Raw genomic sequence first — 19,536 nt, 5'->3', positions numbered from 1 at the left:
GGGCTCCAGGGGAAGCTCTCTGTGTGTGTGTGTGTGTGTGTGTGTGTGTGTGTGTGTGTGTGTGTGTGGTGTGTGTGTGCGCTTTTTTGAGAAAAAGTGAAAATTTATCCATTCAGATGTTTATAATATATACAAGCCCACACTACGCAGACATAAATTTTGCTGTGCTTTTTGTGATATTATCCTTAGAAGTAATTTTTGTAGAAATTGAACAAATATGCAGACTTGATTAAGTATTATGTTCACTTTAAACTCTTGACGCCTCCTGTTGCTTCCTCCTGTTGTGTTCATTGAGGTCGGTGATTATTAATGAGCAATTACACTCTCTCCCCAGTATGATTTCGAAGGAACAGTTTGAGAAAAAGAAAAATGACATGTTGGACCCGGAGCCGTAAGTGAATCCACCACACAGGCACCGGCTTTTCAACCACGGCATCTTCTACATATTTTAGAATTACTTTTATTTAGAATTATGCCTCTTTGTTGACATGCTTGTTTTATGTTGGACTCTCGTCTCAAACAGGTTTGTTGAATGTAAAGACTGTGGGCGTAAGATGCATCAGATCTGCGTGCTCCACTATGACGTCATCTGGCCGTCAGGGTGAGCAGCTTCGTCCCGCCAGAACGATCAGTCATGCAGCGTTCCTGCAGGACGCCTTTTGTTCATTTATCTAACGTTCTTTTATCAGGTTTGTCTGTGACAACTGTCTTAAGAAGTCGGCGAAAGCGCGGAAGGAGAACAAGTTTTCTGCTAAAAGTATGTGCTGTAAAGGTCTCTTCCTCATGATCTGTATGTTGAAAGGCATGTAGGGACAGCTGGACTAGTCCATGTTTATTTGAGCGTGTGCTCTTTCTCTTCTAGGATTACAGACTACAAGACTTGGCACATATATAGAGGACCGTGTGAATAAGTACTTGAAGAGACAGAACCACCCTGAAGCTGGTGAGGTGTTTGTGCGGGTGGTGGCCAGCTCGGACAAGACAGTCGAAGTCAAACCTGGGATGAAATCTAGGTAACTGAGATGACAGACTCCGTATGACTACTGACATTACTGACACGTCCTTTTCCCTCTTTCGTTGTCAGATTTTACGAATCGATCGATCTTCCTAACTAAGTAGGCCTTTTGCAGTGTGAGAGAGATGCATGTGTGCACATTTTCAGTCATAACAGGGCAGATTTCAATACGTGTGGAGCTCTTATTTCTCTGACCTCGTTTTAAAGTGCTGTCATTTGTGTTTCCTGTATAGGTTTGTTGACTCAGGGGAGATGCCAGACACCTTTCCATACCGAACCAAAGCACTTTTTGCATTTGAAGAGATAGATGGGGTGGATGTGTGTTTCTTTGGCATGCATGTCCAAGAGTATGGCTCTGAGTGCCCCTTCCCCAACACCAGGTAATCACACTCAAATCAACTCAAATCATCCACTTCCATTCTATTGTAGAAGAATCACTAATCTCTTTCTTCCTCTGGGCTTCGCTGTGTTTGTTTTTTGCCCCTCCCCTCTTTTCAGGCGGGTATACATATCATACCTCGACAGTATTCACTTCTTCAGACCTCGGCTGCTCAGAACTGCTGTATACCATGAAATCTTGATCGGATATCTGGAGTATGTCAAGAAACTTGGGTACGTTTCTTTTCCTCTCGTCAAATTTGAACTAAAATATTTATTGGTGTATTGTCTCCATCTGACTAAGCAGTACTGTCCACGTTACAAATGACTCGAATAAGTCTTGGAATATTCAAAACCACGGGTGGGTTTCCCGAAACGTTTGTAGCGCTAAGTACTTCTTAACCTCGTACGTAAGAACGAGGTTACGAAGTACTTAGCGCTAAGAACGTTTTGGGAAACTCACCCCAGAATGGCAGGATGAACTGAGCTGATGTTTCCCATGTGCAGATATGTGACGGGTCACATCTGGGCCTGCCCACCCAGTGAAGGAGACGACTACATATTCCACTGTCACCCTCCTGATCAGAAGATCCCCAAACCCAAGAGACTCCAGGAGTGGTATCGCAAAATGTTGGACAAAGCCTTCGCAGAAAGAATCATTCACGACTACAAGGTGAGTGGACAGAACTTGAACAGTGACGTAGTCAGAGAGCATGTCCTGTTGTCTCCTGTCTCCTGTGTTCATTGGTAGACCAGTTGTGTGGATTAGTCCTTCAGCCCCTGATGACGGTGCACGACCCTGAGGTTACACACGAGTGCCCTTTGTTACAGGACATCTTCAAGCAGGCCACGGAGGATCGACTGACGAGCGCTTACGAGCTGCCGTACTTCGAGGGGGACTTCTGGCCCAACGTGCTGGAGGAGAGCATCAAGGAGCTGGAGCAGGAGGAAGAGGAGAGGAAGAAGGAGGAGAGCACTGCATCTTCTGAGACGGTGGAGGTACCCACACGGGGCCGGGGCTTTGAACACACTTCACACACACAGAAAGACATTGATATTGGAAAAAAAAAATGTTAATATTCTGTATAAAATTCCCGTTTGTGCAGGGGGCCCAAGCTGACAGTAAGAACGCCAAAAAGAAGAACAACAAGAAGACCAACAAAAACAAGAGCAGCGTGAGCCGCGCCAATAAGAAGAAGCCGGGAATGCCCAACGTAGCTAACGACCTGTCCCAGAAGCTCTACGCAACCATGGAGAAACACAAGGAGGTTGGACATGCAGCAGCCTGTCACTACACAACTGGTGCATTTCTGCCCTTCTGTCCCATTTTATACGCTCACATCTGCCCGTCTCTCTGCTCGACCCCCCAGGTCTTCTTTGTGATCCACCTCCACGCCGGCCCCGTGATCAACACCCTACCCCCCATCATGGACCCCGACCCCTTGCTGACCTGCGACCTGATGGACGGGCGCGATGCCTTCCTGACGCTGGCGCGGGACAAGCACTGGGAGTTCAGCTCACTGCGGCGCTGTAAATGGAGCAGCATGTGCATGCTGGTGGAGCTGCACAACCAGGGCCAGGACCGCTTCGTCTACACCTGCAACGAGTGCAAGCACCACGTGGAGACGCGCTGGCACTGCACCGTCTGCGAGGTGAGCGCCCTCCGGAGGGGCGGGGCCGACGCGCGGTCTGGAGGGGCGGGGCCGACGCGCGGTCTGGAGGGGCGGGGCCGACGCGCGGTCTGGAGGGGGCGGGGCCGACGCGCGGTCTGGAGGGGGCGGGGCCGACGCGCGGTCTGGAGGGGGCGGGGCCGACGCGCGGTCTGGAGGGGGAGGGGCCGACGCGCGGTCTGGAGGGGCGGGGCTGACGTGTGGGTGGGATTTTCTCTGGCTGGCCTGACGAGTCGCTGCATAGTGTGACATTCGTAGGGAAACTCGTGCTCCAATTTTGTTTTGCTACATTTATTTATTTATTGAAAACACCATCTACGCGTTATATGTGAGAACATGGTGTGGCAACCATATTAAAGGAAAACGGTACAGAATTGTTGACCAGTGAAAATGAAACTTTTTTTTGTTCTGTTTTCTTAGGACTTTGACCTGTGCATCAACTGCTACAACTCCAAGGGCCACGAGCACCAGATGGTGAAGTGGGGTCTGGGTCTGGACGACGACAGCAACGGCCAGAGCAGCGAGGCCTCCAAGAGCCCGCAGGAGAGCCGTCGCCTCAGCATCCAGCGCTGCATCCAGTCGCTGGTGCACGCCTGCCAGTGCCGCAACGCCAACTGCTCGCTGCCGTCCTGCCAGAAGATGAAGCGGGTGGTGCAGCACACCAAGGGCTGCAAGCGCAAGACCAACGGCGGCTGCCCCGTGTGCAAGCAGCTGATCGCGCTGTGCTGCTACCACGCCAAGCACTGCCCCGAGAACAAGTGCCCCGTGCCCTTCTGCCTCAACATCAAGCACAAGCTCCGCCAGCAGCAGCTGCAACAGCGCCTCCAGCAGGCCCAGATGATGCGCAGACGCATGGCGCTCATGCAGGGCCGGGCCGTGCCCCAGCCCTCGCCCAACTCAGGAGCCCCGGACACGCCCAGCGCCCAGCCCCCGCCCCCCCCCGCAGCAGCCACCGCAGCAACAGCCGCCCAACGCCCCGCAGACCCCGCAGCCGATGCCCGGACAGCCCCAGGCGCAGCCCCAGGCCGCAGCCGCCATGCCCCAGGCCTTCGCCGGCGCCGGCCGCATCAGCCAGCCGCCCACGCCGGGCTCGCAGGGCAAGCCGGGCCCGCAGTCCTCCCCGCTGCACCAGCAGCAGTCGCCCCTGCCCATGGGTCCACAGCAACCCACCCAGCCCGGTCCCCAGCAGCAACCGGCCTCGCTGGCGGCGATGAAGGTGGCCCGGCAGATAGAGATGGCGGCCAAGGCCAAACAACAACAACAACAGCAGCAGCAGCAGCAGCAGCAGGACTTCCGGCTCAACATAAACGGCGTGCCCATGAACCAGCCGCGCATGATGGTGCCCATGTCGGTGATGCAGCGAGGGCCTCAGCCCATGCAGTCGCCCCCGTGGGCCGGCGCCATGCAGGGCCCCATGCAGAACCCCCAGGCCCCTCCGCCCCAGCAGGTGGCCCCCCCGCAGCCTCAGGTAACGCCCTCGCCCCAGCAGGCCCAGCTCATGCAGCGGGCCATGATGCAGCAGGTGCCCAGGCCCATGGGGGGCGTGATGCAGCAGCAGGTGACCCCCCAGGGCCCCCAGCAGCTGGGCGTGCCCCCGAGGGGCGTGGCCAGCAGCATCCCGCCGGGCGCCCTGCAGGAGCTGCTGCGCACGCTCAAGTCGCCCAGCTCGCCACAGCAGCAGCAGCAGGTCCTCAACATCCTCAAGTCCAACCCGCACCTCATGGCCGCCTTCATCAAGCAGCGGACAGCCAAGTACCAGGCCAGCCAGCCCCAGCAGGGCCAGGCCCAGCCCGGTCCGCAGGCCATGATCGCCGGCCAGCCGGCCATGCAGAACATGGCGGCCATGCAGTCCGGCCCCGCCTCGAGGCCCGCCATGCCCCCCCAGCAGCCCCAGCAGGCCCCCGCGCAGGGTATGGCCACCATGGGCCCGCAGGGCCAGCTCATGAACGCCGCACACAACGGCAGCCAGCAGCTTTACCGCCGACAGCTCCTGCGACAGATACACCAGCAGCAGCAACAGCAGCAGCAGGGGGCGATGCCACCGGGCCCGGCCCGCTTCCCACAGCCCCAAGGAGGGGGCAGCTACTCGCAGATACGCATGCAGCAGCAGATGGCCATGCAGGGTGCCGGCGGGCCCATGGGTCAGATGGCGGGCATGGCCCAGATGGGCCAACAGGCCATGGGCATGGACGCCTCGCAGAACATCCTCCAGCAGCGCATACTCCAGCAGCAGCAGCAGCAGCAGCAGCAGATCCCTCAGCAGATGCTAAAGCAGCAGATGGGCTCCCCGCCCCCGCAGGCCGCCTCCATGAGTCCCCAGCCGCACATGCTCCCCGGGCAGCAGCAGGGCTCTCACATGGCCGCCCAGTCCATGGTCAACCCCCTGGGCAACCAGGTGAGGTCGCCCGCCCCCGTGCAGTCGCCCCGCCCTCCGTCCCAGCAGCCGCCACATTCCAGCCCGTCCCCGCGCATGCAGCCCCAGCCCTCGCCCCAGCACGCCTCCCTGCACTCCGGCTCGCCCCACCCCGGCCTGGGGGGGCCCATGCCCGGCGCCATGGACCAGCAGGCCCACATGTGCACGCCAGAGCAGAGCGCCATGCTCCCGCAGCTCAACACCCCCAACCGCAGAGGGCTCGCCAGTGACTTGAGTATGGTGGGAGACACCACGGGAGACACGCTAGAAAAGTTTGTGGAAGGATTGTAGCAATGAGAGATGCTTGGTCAAGAGGCGTTTTTTCACACAGTTCTTTGTACTGATATTTCAAAGAAAGGATGTGAATGGTTTACATAAACCAAGGGACTGCTATTTCTTCCTTCTTATGTGTGTATCTGGGTGGATCACAGAATCACTTTCTTTTTCTTTCTTTTTTCCTCCCTTTCTTTTTGTCTTCAGAATAAAAGAGCTCTGAGCAGGTATTTGTTACTTTTTTTTTTTTTAATTATTGTATTTTTTTCAGGTATGGACTTTTTAATGGAAATTTCTCGAGGCAAAAAATGATTTATTATTGAAGATTTTCATTTTGTATGCTTGAAAATTTTAGATGCTTTTTGTGTTCAAAGACTGTAAGATAAGCAGTGAGGGGCTTGACTGATGAGCCCTCATTCCTGTCTGATACGTATTCGCCAGGTTGGACAAGGACATGCCTTTGGGAGACCCACCGTTTTCTCTCCAGGCACTGGAGACTGTATAGGAGACCTGTGTTCATTTGTACAGAAAGGCGCTCGTCTACAAAACAAATGAGCGAAATGTGGTAATTGCTCTTATTTTTTAAGGTGCCCAAATGCATAATTTATTGGCCTGGATTCTGTAGGTGTCTCTCAAAGTGTAGAAAATGTTGCTTTGTTTCTCCTTTGATGTCCGTCAATGACGAGCCCATCCCTTTACTCATAAGGGCCGTGGCATCTGTTTGACTGCTGATTTGTGTAAAGAAAGAGTTCTTCAGTCAATCTTTTTTTTTTGGTCTTTCTTTTCCTCTGTTTCCTCCTACACGAAACTTGAATTGAGCAAGGTTGATTCTTCATTATGAATCATGCAGGTTGATGAGATACTGTACATATAAAAGATTGAGATCGTTGTATAGACTGGTTAAAAGAACTCATTTCGTACTTCTATACCATATTGTTAAATAAACTGTGTGCAACAGACAGCGTTGCTCTGTTTGATCAGTCTTCCAAGTAGCAAAGTTTTTAATGTTTAAGGATTATTCATCTTGAGGTTAGCGTAACCTCTGGTTTTGGTGTAAATGCAAAAAGTATTTTACTCTGTTCAGCTTGGGAAGACTGTCAGCCATTGTTACTAATAATTATAAATAACTAATAAATGTGGTTTTGTGAGTACCAAGTGACCACTTCAGGAAAGTGGACTATATTTATAGCTCACACTGGTCTAGTCCACTAGATCTAAGGTACACAGAGTGTATATACATACGTTGACAAGTAACTCTATCTTGGAATATTCGTTTCTAAATGCCCGTTGTAGTGCTCACTCTGTATTTTGAAGAGCTACTATTAAAAAGCTTGATGTGTTTGTACATCTGGACTGGCAGATAACTGAGGACACACCAGCATGTTTCTCCTATTTATGGCAAAGTGTACTTGACCAGTCCAGAGATTTAATTCAGCAACCCTTTCCATTAGTTCTGCTGCGCAGAAATAATGCATGTTTTCTCTGTGTTGAAAAGCAATTCCTGTCAAAATGTCATTTACAGTCATCTGTGCTTGTAACATTGTTATACATGCAAGGCTTCAGTCAGTCTGCTGAAAGACGTGTTTTTCAACCTGCTCCCCCACTAATAACAGGTCAGGAGTCTGTGCTGATTTCTTGTCTAGAGCTCCAGTGCAGCTCTCACTCTCCCTGTGTGTGTGTGTGTGTGTGTGTGTGTGTGTGTGTGTGTCAGCACTTAACTCAGCCCAAGCTATTACCTTTAAAGTTCCACACAACCAGTCCACTTCACTCCTGAGATGGGACTGGGGTTACACTCGTATGACGTCTCAGAAACTGTAAGATGCCATGATGGGGATGGCAGTGTGCTTCAAACTAGGGTATCATTTCAGTTCTTTGCAGGTCGGATGGCTCTACAAGCAAACGAAATACACCAGTTTCGTTGGGTGAAGGTGTAAGTAGCCTCCGTCGTCCCCATCCCCCCAGCTGCCTTTACTGGGACGTGTTGGTGTCCACTCACTGGTGTTTCAATAAGCCTACGTGCATCGTTGGGTACTGGGTTTGATAAACTATCCCGCATGTGGACTGCGCGGTCTGTGATCTTGCTGCTGCCTCCATTATGCGCCCGTCTGTAGGCGCGCGCGACTCCCGCGAGGCTGCTGCGTTTGCGTCACGGAGGCGTGGGAGCTCGCGCATTGCATGGGGTAGATGCTGCCCTCGTGCGGCGGTGTCACTGAGGCCCGAGGAGTTATTTAACGTGTAACGGAGTTATTTAACGTGTGTTTTATTTATTTTAACGTGTTTTATTTATTTAACGTGTTTTATTTGTTTTAACGTGTGTCCTTTTGCAGTGTCGTAGCGCAGCACAACGTAAAGACGTTCGCACAGTACAACCTAAAATTATATATACGGTACAATAACGTTCATCATACCACAACGAACATGTACCAGTTTTCTATCAGTTTCCACTTTCTCGGGATTTTACTAGTACTTTCCGAAAGACAAATAAATACGTTAAATACAGAATACAATGTAATCTTGCCCTCAAATAACTGAAGCGGTTTAAAATAAGTCTTAAAACTGCGCGTGCGCACGTGTGACGCCGCTTTAACGTCATCAGTAAGCGACATGAAGGTCCTTCCTCGCGTGGTTGTCGCGCCGCAGGTCAGAGGGAAGATGTCGCGCTGCCTGTCGCTGCTCAGATCCGCGCTGGGAGCTGCTGGGAGGGTCAACACAAGACTTCTCTCATACAGCCCAACCACAGGAATACGGGCCGTACCAGCCACGTTTAGTGCAGCTAGTAAGTTCATTATTCTAGTTCATTATTTAAACCCTGTAGCCTGAATTAAATGACTACACTAACAGTCCATGACGTATTCAATCTTAGGACTTACGTGAGTTTAACTTTTATTAAAATCTAATGCAGGCTTAATTGTTAGATGCTACTGATTCGACACACACACACTCTCTCTCTATCTATCTATCTATCTATCTATCTATCTATCTATCTATCTATCTATCTATCTATCTATCTATCTATCTATCTATCTATCTATCTATCTATCTATCTATCTATATATATATATATATATATATATATATATATATATATATCTCTCTATCTCTCTCTCTCTATCTAATATATATATATATATGTGTGTGTGTGTGTGTGTTATACGATATGTTTTATTAAAATCTCCTATAAAGTTTTCTTTAACGTTATAAAGACAGCTCTTTTCCGCTAGCTCACATTATAATGATCTAACTACGTAATCTAGCGGGTTGGCCGAGCGAGCGCGTGTCCGTCACACTGGGGCTGCACGCGCTGTGAGCTTTAGCTCGTCTGCTCGCGCTGCAGGGTTACGTAGCAACACAACATCCTCCTGTTTCCCCTGACAACAGGCCGCAGCAGCGCGAGGCAGCAGTGGTGTTGTACGAGTCCCAGGCGCGCTCGTGAGGTTGTGACGTCTCGAGCCTACAGCACCCAGGCGGAAGCGGAAGAGGAGGAGCCTCTCCACAACATCATCAGTGACACCGAGAATGTGCAGGGTAGGGCACCAAAACACTCTGGTGTGTTTGTTTGTTTGTACATGAAGACATGTTGTTCTGCATTTGTTACCTCTTAAACATTATCTAGCTAAACACATCAGAAAATCAGGTCACCAAGTGTAGACGTGTTTCATTTAAGGTAATTTGATTAACTTTTAATACATTTTTTTCTACTTGGTAAGGATCCTTCTCCAAGCATGAGTTCCAAGCAGAGACAAAAAAGTTGCTGGACATCGTGGCCAGATCTCTGTACTCAGAGAAAGAGGTAAGGCGGAATACTTATGAAGAACAAAAATAGCTTGTAGGATATGCATATAATATATATATATTAGTGCTGTCAATTCCAGGTGCCGCGATTAAAAGTCCTCACCAGGATTTTGCTCAGGCTTCCTGGATTGTGTTGATTCCACTAATTTTACCTGGATTGCTAATTAGAAAATCTAGCAAGCTTGAGCAAAATCCTGGTGAGGACTTTTAATCGCGGCACCTGGAATTGACAGCTCTAATATATATATATATATATATATATGCATGGGCGCAGATGGAAATTCTGAAGTGAGGGGGGCCAAGCTGTACAATATATACGTTTATGCTTGTGCCCCCGTCCCCAGTGCCATCTGCGCCCCTGTATATATGTGTAAAATGACATGGTTAATGAGATTTGGATCATTATAGAATTATTTGATAATAGGTGATCTGTCAACAGAAGTCTCAGGATCTTCGGTTAGAGAAGACGTATGAGTTTGCTTAGATTTCTCATGCTATGCCTAGATTTTCTGCTACCTGTCAGGTTTCTAACCTGGGGAAATCATTTTGGCTTTCTGGTTCCAGGTGTTCATCAGAGAGCTCATCTCCAACAGCAGCGATGCCTTAGAGAAGCTTCGACATAAGCTGATCACTGGAGGCGGGGACACAGCACCTATGGAAATTCACCTGCAGACAGATGCAGCCAAAGGCACTTTGACCATTCAGGTATACTCCAGCAATGAAGGATTTGTTTTAAATGTACTTTACGTGCTATTAGTGTAGTTTGCAGTGTTGTGAATTTTCGTGGTACAGATGTCCAAAGTAGACATTCCTGATGTTAGTGTGAACTGAATTGTCCTTTATTCACATCTAGGACACGGGAATAGGAATGAGTCACGAGGAACTGGTGGCTAACCTGGGAACCATAGCTCGGTCTGGTTCTAAGGTGCGTCTTCGTCCGTGGGGTTCTTCTGTGTGCACTACCCATGAGTTCCCCAAAGACCACAGCGTGTCCTAATCACATCTTCTGTCATGGTTCCTCTGCATTCTGCAGGCCTTCCTGGATGCTCTTCAGAACCAAGCCGAAGCGAGCAGCACCATCATTGGCCAGTTTGGTGTCGGCTTTTATTCAGCCTTCATGGTGGCGGACAAAGTGGATGTTTATTCACAGACCGCAGAGCCAGGTGCCCCTGGATACAAGTGGTCCTCAGATGGGTAAGACACTTAGAACAGGTCTGTAATGTAGGCAAGGACTGACACAGCATGAAGTTCCCAAACAATATAAGTAAAAAAAATAAATCAGCAACACACTGAATGGTCTTGGATATGTGACCATTATATCTGAAAGAGATGGGGAAGAGGGGCAGTCATGGTCTGGTGGTAGGGAACTGGTCTTGTGACCGGAGGGTAGTGGGTTTGATTCCCAGACCTGAGGCCATGACTGAGGTGCCCTTGAGCAAGGCACCAAACCCCAACTGCTCCCCTGCCCTGGGGCCTTATTTTTGTAAAATAAGGCCTTGAAAAGTCTTATTTTGTCTTAAATTTTCAACCACAATGTCTTAAATTTGCGGAGCTAAATTTAGGGAGGAATAATTCCGTCAGCCATGTGTTGAACTTCGGGGGCGGAAATCGGTAGCCATGCAGTGCACAACCTTCGCAGTATTTCGGGCTTAACGAGCACGCGTAGTTGTTGGACTGGCGGGATGTGTGTACGGTAACGTCTGTTCGGAGAGATGGGGAAATGCAAACTTAGCCAGAAATGGTTGGAAGACCCGACATATTCCTGGTGGCTCAGAGCTGTCACAGATACCAGCGAGGCTCTCAGCAGCAGCCTGTAATATCACCGTTTGCCCAACAAGAGAACCATTCAGTCGAGCTCTGCTCTACGTCGCATTCACGCTGTATGCGGCTCTACCAATACTTTGAAGGCTGAGGTAATATGGGCGCTAAAACAGTTACGAGTCACCAGGCATACAGATCCAACGAAGGAACTGACTCATTGTTTAAAACCATGTTCCCTAATTCCGCCTTCAAGCCTGGTGCCTGGTTTATACTTTCGCGAGTGACCGTAGCGCGCGAACATCGTAACGATATGTGGTAGTTATAAAGAAACACCCCTCAAAAACAGGAGAAGAAACATTTACCTGACCAATTTTAATGTTACATTTTCGCCGCGCGGACCCTCGCGCCGCTCGCGACGCGTCAAGTATAAACCAGTTATAATAATCATTTACTTGCTGAACAAGCCGAAGGGAAAGCAGGAACCCTGATGGTCAAAGTGATCACAAAATCAAACATCATTAGAAAGCGTTTCAGAGAAAAAGTAGCAGAACTGAAAGGGGTTGAGCTTGAGCTGGAGTATGAATCAGAAAAACAGGAAAATGGCCGTGTGTGTGAGCGTGTGTGGTATGATGCTGTTGTCAGTGTTTGAATTTTGTTTTGTATAAAGTTTCATTGTGTATAGCAGGGGCGATTTTAGGATCTGGTCTTTAGGGGTGCCCAGCCCCCAGTGCTCAGAGAGGCACAATACCAAAGTATTGCGCAGGTGCAGAGCAAGGTTTTTGCATAATATAATATTTAAAAAATGTGTTGAGCCAGGGGGTGCTGAGCAACTTCACGGTGGTGCTCTAGCACCACTAAAAATACCCTAGCCTCGCCCCTGGTGTATAGCCTACTGTACAGTGAAAAATTGTAATGTTTGTCTCGTATTGTCTGTCTTGTGCATTCACATTTGAAGTTTTCAAGCAGCTAGATTAAATAATGTAAATAATCAGATAGTTTTTGTGCTTTATTTTAACGTGTATGATCTTGCGAGTTGGTCTTAATTTTATTTGGAAAACGGTATTAAAAAGTCTTAAAATGTCTTAATTTTCACTTGGTCAAACCTGTAGACACCCTGGTGTGTGTGTGTCCTAACTGCACAGATGGGTTAAAAGTGGAGGACAAATCTCGATTGCGGTGTAAAAATCACAATTGACAAAATACGGCACATTTACCTTTATTTATTTTCAGCCAGTGTTTGAATTTGGAATTCGGACTTGGCATTCACAGCTCTGAATTCACTCTCAGTACCTCTGTATTTGTGCAGCTCAGGACTGTTTGAGATCGCAGAGGCTAGTGGGGTGAGACAGGGCACCAAGATTGTGATCCACCTCAAGGACGAATGCAAGGAATTCTCTTCTGAGGATCGTGTCAAAGGTAGCATGTTTTAGATAAAATAAATTTGTTCATTTATGTCATGTATTTTTGCATTTAAACCATAGCAGGTGACATAGGAAGTTCCTGCTGCTTCTATTAATTTCTCCTCTATGTTTTGGTTCTATAGAGGTTGTAACCAAGTACAGCAACTTTGTCAGTTTCCCCATCTATCTGAATGGCCGGCGACTGAACACCCTGCAGGTGAGTTTGACCAGTACATGTAATGCTGGCAAGTTATTGGTAATATTGATAATCTCTGCATCGTGTATCAGATTTACTACCTGCTGATTTATTGGTTTGGAATTAGTTTGAACTACATATTAAACACATAGCTGTCATTTTTGCTTGTATGTTTATCTGTGCTTCACTACACTGTGGGGAAGGTCAGGATTGGCTTTTTAAAAATTGTGTTGGTTTAACTAAATATCTTAATTTAACATGACTTTTCATCTAACATTTGTCTGAGCAGCAAATTCCAGATTGGGAAGTTTAGAATAACCGAGTAATCCCCTATGAAGATATTTTGCGAATATGCGTCCTAATCTTTGATCCTACATTTGACTGCAATCTGGTAACACCTCTAAAGAGGTCTGTCTGGTGAGAGAAAGAAGTGAACCTGGCCAGGCATGAAGCTCACGTTTCCCTGCTAGATGCCCTGGATGGCGTGAATCTCAGGTGTTTCTCCACTGGATGACGTGAGTCTCTTGTGTTTCCCCTCTAGGCGCTCTGGATGATGGACCCTAAGGAGGTGAGTGAGTGGCAGCATGAGGAGTTTTATCGCTACGTGGCACAGGCGTACGACAAGCCTCGCTACGCCCTGCACTACCGCGCCGACGCGCCGCTCAACATCCGTAGCATCCTCTACGTGCCTGAGACGGTGGGTGAGCAAGAGCCAGGGCCCCACAGCGCATGCAGAAACACAGCAGTGGCTCTATACACATACATGTGCTTGCATACGTGTGTGTGTGTGTAGAAGCCGTCCATGTTCGACGTGAGCAGGGAGATGGGCTCCAGCGTGGCTCTGTACAGTAGGAAGGTGCTCATCCAGACCAAGGCCTCGGACATCCTGCCCAAGTGGCTGCGTTTCCTGCGAGGTGCGTCTAGCACGACACACTTGTCTTTATGCTCCAGTACTATTCACTAGGGATTAGTATTCTGAACATATGTCCATACGGTACTATTCTCTAGGGATTAGTATTTTGAACATATGTCCATACAGTACTATTCTCTAGGGATTAGTATTCTGAACATATGTCCATACGGTACTATTCTCTAGGGATTAGTATTCTGAACATATGTCCATACGGTACTATTCTCTAGGGATTAGTATTCTGAACATATGTCCATACGGTACTATTCTCTAGGGATTAGTATTCTGAACATATGTCCATACGGTACTATTCTCTAGGGATTAGTATTCTGAACATATGTCCATACGGTACTATTCTCTAGGGATTAGTATTCTGAACATATGTCCATACGGTACTATTCTCTAGGGATTAGTATTCTGAACATATGTCCATACGGTACTATTCTCTAGGGATTAGTATTCTGAACATATGTCCATACGGTACTATTCTCTAGGGATTAGTATTTTGAACATATGTCCATACGGTACTATTCTCTAGGGATTAGTATTCTGAACATATGTCCATAACAGAATATTCTGATTCCGTTTCAAGTGTTTAGTGGATGATGTTTCTTTCTTCATACATGTGTGTTGCAGGTGTGGTGGACAGTGAGGACATCCCCTTGAACCTCAGCAGAGAGTTACTACAGGAAAGTGCACTCATCAGGTAAAATATGTAAATCTGTTCATAACGGGTAACAATTTCCATTACTGTGACATGGATGTATGGATTGCAGACTGGACTATGTGTCTTTTTCAGGAAACTACGGGATGTACTGCAGCAGCGTGTGATTCGTTACCTGCTGGACCAGAGCAAGAAGGAACCCGAGAAATACGCCCGCTTTTTTGATGACTACGGCCTTTTCATGAGGGAAGGTATCGTCACAACAGCTGAACAGGATGTCAAGGTGAGAAAAGTGACAAAAGAGGGCAAGACAGAGGCTGGAGAAAGAGGTAGAGGTAGGTTGTTGGGGAGAGGGGTAGAGGTAGGTTGTTGGGGAGAGGGGTAGAGGTAGGGTGTTGGGGAGAGGGGGAGAGGTAGGGTGTTGGGGAGAGGGGTAGAGGTAGGGTGTTGGGGGGGGGGGGGTAGAGGTAGGGTGTTGGGGGGGGTAGAGGTAGGGTGTTGGGGGGGGTAGAGGTAGGGTGTTGGGGGGGGGTAGAGGTAGGGTGTTGGGGGGGGTAGAGGTAGGGTGTTGGGGGGGGTAGAGGTAGGGTGTTGGGGGGGGGGGGTAGAGGTAGGGTGTTGGGGGGGGGGTAGAGGTAGGGTGTTGGGGGGGGGTAGAGGTAGGGTGTTGGGGGGGGGGGTAGAGGTAGGGTGTTGGGGGGGTAGAGGTAGGGTGTTGGGGGGGGGTAGAGGTAGGGTGTTGGGGGGGGTAGAGGTAGGGTGTTGGGGGGGGGGTAGAGGTAGGGTGTTGGGGGGGGGGGTAGAGGTAGGGTGTTGGGGGGGGGGGTAGAGGTAGGGTGTTGGGGGGGGTAGAGGTAGGGTGTTGGGGGGGAGAGAGGGGTAGAGGTAGGGTGTTGGGGGGGGTGAGAGGGGTAGAGGTAGGGTGTTGGGGGGGAGAGAGGGGTAGAGGTAGGGTGTGGGGGGGGAGAGAGGGGTAGAGGTAGGGTGTTGGGGGGGAGAGAGGGGTAGAGGTAGGGTGTTGGGGGGAGAGAGGGGTAGAGGTAGGGTGTTGGGGGGAGAGAGGGGTAGAGGTAGGGTGTTGGGGGGGAGAGAGGGGTAGAGGTAGGGTGTTGGGGGGGGGAGAGGGGTAGAGGTAGGGTGTTGGGGGGGGGGGGGAGGGGTAGAGGTAGGGTGTTGGGGAGAGAGAGGGGTAGAGGTAGGGTGTTGGGGAGAGAGAGGGGTAGAGGTAGGGTATTGGGCAGGGGGGAGAGAGAGCGTGCATGCATGTATGTGCATTATATGAATGATTTCTGCTCTAGAATTCTAAAGATCTCTAAAGAAGAGAAGTCATCTCTTTAATGACTAAAAGCAATTGCCCATGCATCCTGATTACTAAGTCTTCATTAATTATTTTTGATTCCTGTGAATGTTCAGTTGCAAGAACTGTCACCGATTATAAATAAACATTTTATTATGCTTTCATAACAAGATGTATGTAAATTATGGCTTAATATCCGTCATCAGCCCTCTTCAATCAGATATTCATTCCCCTCACTCAAATAGTTTGTATGCAGTGTGTCCTGATGAATCTGATGGTTAATCTAGGCCAGGGGTGGGCAATTAATTTTTACAAGGGGCCACATGAGAAACCTGAATTGTGTCAGAGGGCCACACAAACGAAAATGACATCATCGTGGTGGCTCCGCCCACCTCACGCAAACTTCCGCGAACGGCGGAGGCGTTTGTACTTGCCGCGTCACATTCTGTGCAGTGTTGTCCGAAACGATATGTGGTAGTATAAAGAAACACCCCTCAAAAACAGGGGAAGGAACATTTACTTGACCAATTTTAATGTTGCTTTGTGTTTCATGTTTGAAAAGTGCTGGAATTTAGGCTATAGTGCTTGAAAATACTTGAAATTGAAATACTGTCTGACTGAACAGTTCTCTTGTATTATGTTAACAAATACGAGCCTCTTGTAATTACAGGACGAAACATGAGAGAAAGTGAAGACGTTAAGATTGGCCGTTTTGAAAATAAACCACCATTAAATAATGTGATTAAAAGCGAATTATTTCGAGTATATGTATAAATATTTAAATTAATTAAGTTTAACGTGCTGGGAAATATTGAAATGGACCTTGAAAGTAACGTACAAGTGCTTTAATTCCACCTTATAAAGGTGTATGAACCCTGCAAACATGACTTTGTTCATTCTTCATTGCGCTGAGGCGCGGCACGCGCAAAGTTACAAAATTCGAGAGGTGCACAACCTTGCGAATCGACAGCGCGCACGGGCGGAGCCACTGCGATTACGTCATTTTCGCCGTGCTGACCCTCGCCGCTTGTGCGCGCTGCAGTGACTTCGCGGGCTACCGTTGCATTGTGGGGAATGTAGTGTTTGTGCATGCAAAACACCAGCGGGCGGCTGTGGCCTGCGGGCCAGTTCTAACAGTAATTAAATATCATCCAGGGGGCCATAGATAATCAATTCGGCCCGCGGGCCTTGACTTTGACATATGTGCTCTAAAGGGAGGCTTCTCCAGACACCTGCCCTCACCCCTCTTAGCTGCACTGTGGGTCTTTTCCCATTCAGTAACGCTCGCTTTTCTTTGCCGTTCATCAGGAGGACATTGCCAAACTGCTACGCTTCGAGTCCTCAGCGCTGCCCGCTGGCCAGCACACCAGCCTCATGGACTACGCTTCGCGGATGAAGGCAGGCACACGGAACATCTACTACCTGTGTGCGCCCAGCCGCCATCTGGCCGAGCACTCGCCGTACTACGAGGCCATGAAGCAGAAGGACACGGAGGTGAGTGCGAGGGCCGGGGCTCCATGGGGCCAACACGCCATGTTGTTTCCTGAAGGATCCAGACGCTGATTTTGGAGTGGCGCGGTGCCCATCGACTCCTCCTGAGCTGTTTGGCTCCCTCTGCAGGTGCTTTTCTGCTACGAGCAGTTTGACGAGCTGACGCTGCTGCACCTCCGAGAGTTTGAGAAGAAGAAGCTCATCTCCGTGGAAACGGACATCGTTGTAGACCACTACAAAGAGGAAAAGTTTCAAGACAGCAGGCCAGGTCAGATAAAAACCTTCTGCAGTGTGAACCTTGTGGTATTACTTGGACAGTGAAGAAGTTGCATTTTGTAGTGTTGATCAAACAGGATTTCTTATAACTAATTTATCAGTTTACTTTTGTAGCATCAGAAAGACTGACGGAGCAGCAGGCTGAGGATCTGATGGCCTGGATGAGAAATGCCCTGGGCCAGAGAGTCACCAACATCAAGGTAACGGAAGCAGTGGATGAAAAACTAGTCATTTGAAGATTTAAAGACTGGTACAACTCTCGGGAACCTTGTCTTTGTTAAGCAGGGAGATCAAATCTCTTAAGAACTTTGAGGGTGACTTTGTATTCGGCTCGATGCACCATGAGCGCCATGACGGTGTGACTGTATCTTCCCATGCCCTGCCAGGTGACCCCGCGCCTGGCGACCCACCCGGCCATGATCACGGTGCTGGAGATGGGGGCAGCACGCCACTTCCTGCGCACGCAGCAGCTGGCACGCACCACTGAAGAGCGAGCGCAGATCCTTCAGCCCACGCTGGAGATCAACGCTGGGTGAGGGCGGCTCAATACACCGATGAGGAAGGCGTCCGAGATTTTAGGATGGATTAGTTACCGGTAGACGTTTTAGGAGGTTTAAAGCGGCGTCCACATACACATCCTGCTTTAATCGTACCAGTGTCTATACAGTTAGATCTGTTGTGTGGTTTGTTGTGTAGGCACGACCTCATCAAGAAACTTAATTCACTGAAGGATTCGAATCCAGAACTGGCCCAGCTGCTTCTGGAACAGGTACAGGATGAACCCTGAACCCTGAGTGCCTAACTGATTTGGCATAGTATGTTTTTATGAAGTAACCTGATGGCTAGTATACTAACACTTCTAATACATGAACCATATGAATTGCTCTTCTCTGTGTGGTACCAGTGGAGGCATTTGTCTGATGACTGTACTGACCAACAATAAATGGAATAACCCAATAAATGTTCTTTCCTTTCATGTTTAGATTTATGACAATGCTATGATCGCAGCTGGCCTGAATGACGACCCTCGGCCAATGATCTCCCGTTTAAACGACCTGCTGACCAAAGCCCTGGAGAAACACTGAGACCAGGTCATGGAGATGCATCTAATGGGTCATGCCCTGAAGACTTTTAGTTTTTTCATCCACAGAGCCAGCTGTAAATGTAGGGCCTATTCCACCAAGTCTTGTCCCGCCCTCTGCCCAATCAGCAGCCACTGAGCCTAAATCCAAGCCCGGGTATTGGGGGGTTGGTAGGAATCATCACCACTAGATGGCGCTGTTGGGAAATGTGCAGTAGGCCGCTGGTGATTGTGGAGGTATGGCAGAGGCCTGTGTGAACGGTCAACTTGGCACAGTGTCGTGTGAAGTTTCCTCCTATCAGAGCTGCACTGTGTGAAAAGGAGTTTGGACTCTTGAATAAGTGATCATAATCTTGTTAATGCATGTTGGCTGCTCTGTTGACTTGCCCTTTGTCCTTTTTTAATGATCAGCCTGTACTCTTACATTATCAGCCACTTTCATATTCCGGTGTAAAGTTCAAATTCAAAACTGATATCTGTAATAAATGTGTTGAATGCAGTCATTTGAGAGCTTAAATCTATTGCCTACTCATTAATTTTAGTATAACACCTGTTTTGTAATGGTAATAATCTTCTAGCACCCCCCCCCCCCCCCCCCCCCCCTTCTAATTTGTGAGCAGAATTTGATCCTGGAAAACGCATTACAACACAGTTTTTCATCTGAAGTAGTGTATATTGTATTCAATATGCAGCGGATTGATTGTCACTTGTCTTGTACTTTGCACAGCTATTTTCCTGTTACATTTTAATGATTGTTTATCCTAGTAATCTGAGTGATACTAGCTACTTATCTCGGCAAATTAAAATGTGTAATCCTATTTTTTAAAAGTCATTATAATAACCATTCATTCTGTTTGCTTCCTCTGAGCAACTAAACAAGCACAGAAACATCCACGCCGTTCTGCGAGTTTGACCGTGG

At 48.7% G+C, this 19,536-nt stretch overlaps 2 protein-coding genes across 2 annotated transcripts in view; both read left to right on the top strand.

Moving 5' to 3' along the window:
• crebbpb (CREB binding lysine acetyltransferase b) overlaps nucleotides 1-7,094 on the top strand; it is a 32,047-nt gene extending 24,953 nt beyond the window's left edge. Inside the window, 12 exon segments of the mRNA XM_076981834.1 lie at nucleotides 335-391; nucleotides 524-601; nucleotides 690-757; nucleotides 863-1,013; nucleotides 1,249-1,395; nucleotides 1,514-1,627; nucleotides 1,901-2,066; nucleotides 2,225-2,392; nucleotides 2,500-2,661; nucleotides 2,764-3,045; nucleotides 3,484-4,017; nucleotides 4,019-7,094. Coding sequence (XP_076837949.1) covers nucleotides 335-391; nucleotides 524-601; nucleotides 690-757; nucleotides 863-1,013; nucleotides 1,249-1,395; nucleotides 1,514-1,627; nucleotides 1,901-2,066; nucleotides 2,225-2,392; nucleotides 2,500-2,661; nucleotides 2,764-3,045; nucleotides 3,484-4,017; nucleotides 4,019-5,767 — 3,676 coding nt within the window. The 3' untranslated portion in view covers nucleotides 5,768-7,094.
• A 1,244-nt stretch (nucleotides 7,095-8,338) lies between these two features.
• Nucleotides 8,339-19,116, top strand: trap1 (TNF receptor-associated protein 1). Its single transcript, XM_076981822.1, has 18 exons — nucleotides 8,339-8,525; nucleotides 9,128-9,274; nucleotides 9,457-9,539; nucleotides 10,106-10,246; nucleotides 10,395-10,466; nucleotides 10,575-10,735; nucleotides 12,609-12,718; nucleotides 12,846-12,919; nucleotides 13,440-13,595; nucleotides 13,692-13,812; nucleotides 14,445-14,514; nucleotides 14,608-14,755; nucleotides 17,078-17,263; nucleotides 17,390-17,528; nucleotides 17,651-17,736; nucleotides 17,923-18,068; nucleotides 18,233-18,305; nucleotides 18,520-19,116. The coding sequence occupies exons 1-18, from the start codon at nucleotides 8,354-8,356 to the stop codon at nucleotides 18,619-18,621; spliced, it is 2,187 nt and encodes a 728-aa protein (XP_076837937.1). The 5' UTR covers nucleotides 8,339-8,353; the 3' UTR covers nucleotides 18,622-19,116.
• Nucleotides 19,117-19,536: the final 420 nt, after the last annotated feature.

The sequence above is a fragment of the Brachyhypopomus gauderio genome, chromosome 2 (assembly GCF_052324685.1).
Source record: "Brachyhypopomus gauderio isolate BG-103 chromosome 2, BGAUD_0.2, whole genome shotgun sequence".
NCBI lineage: Eukaryota > Metazoa > Chordata > Actinopteri > Gymnotiformes > Hypopomidae > Brachyhypopomus > Brachyhypopomus gauderio.
This window is presented reverse-complemented; position numbering and strand designations above follow the sequence as displayed.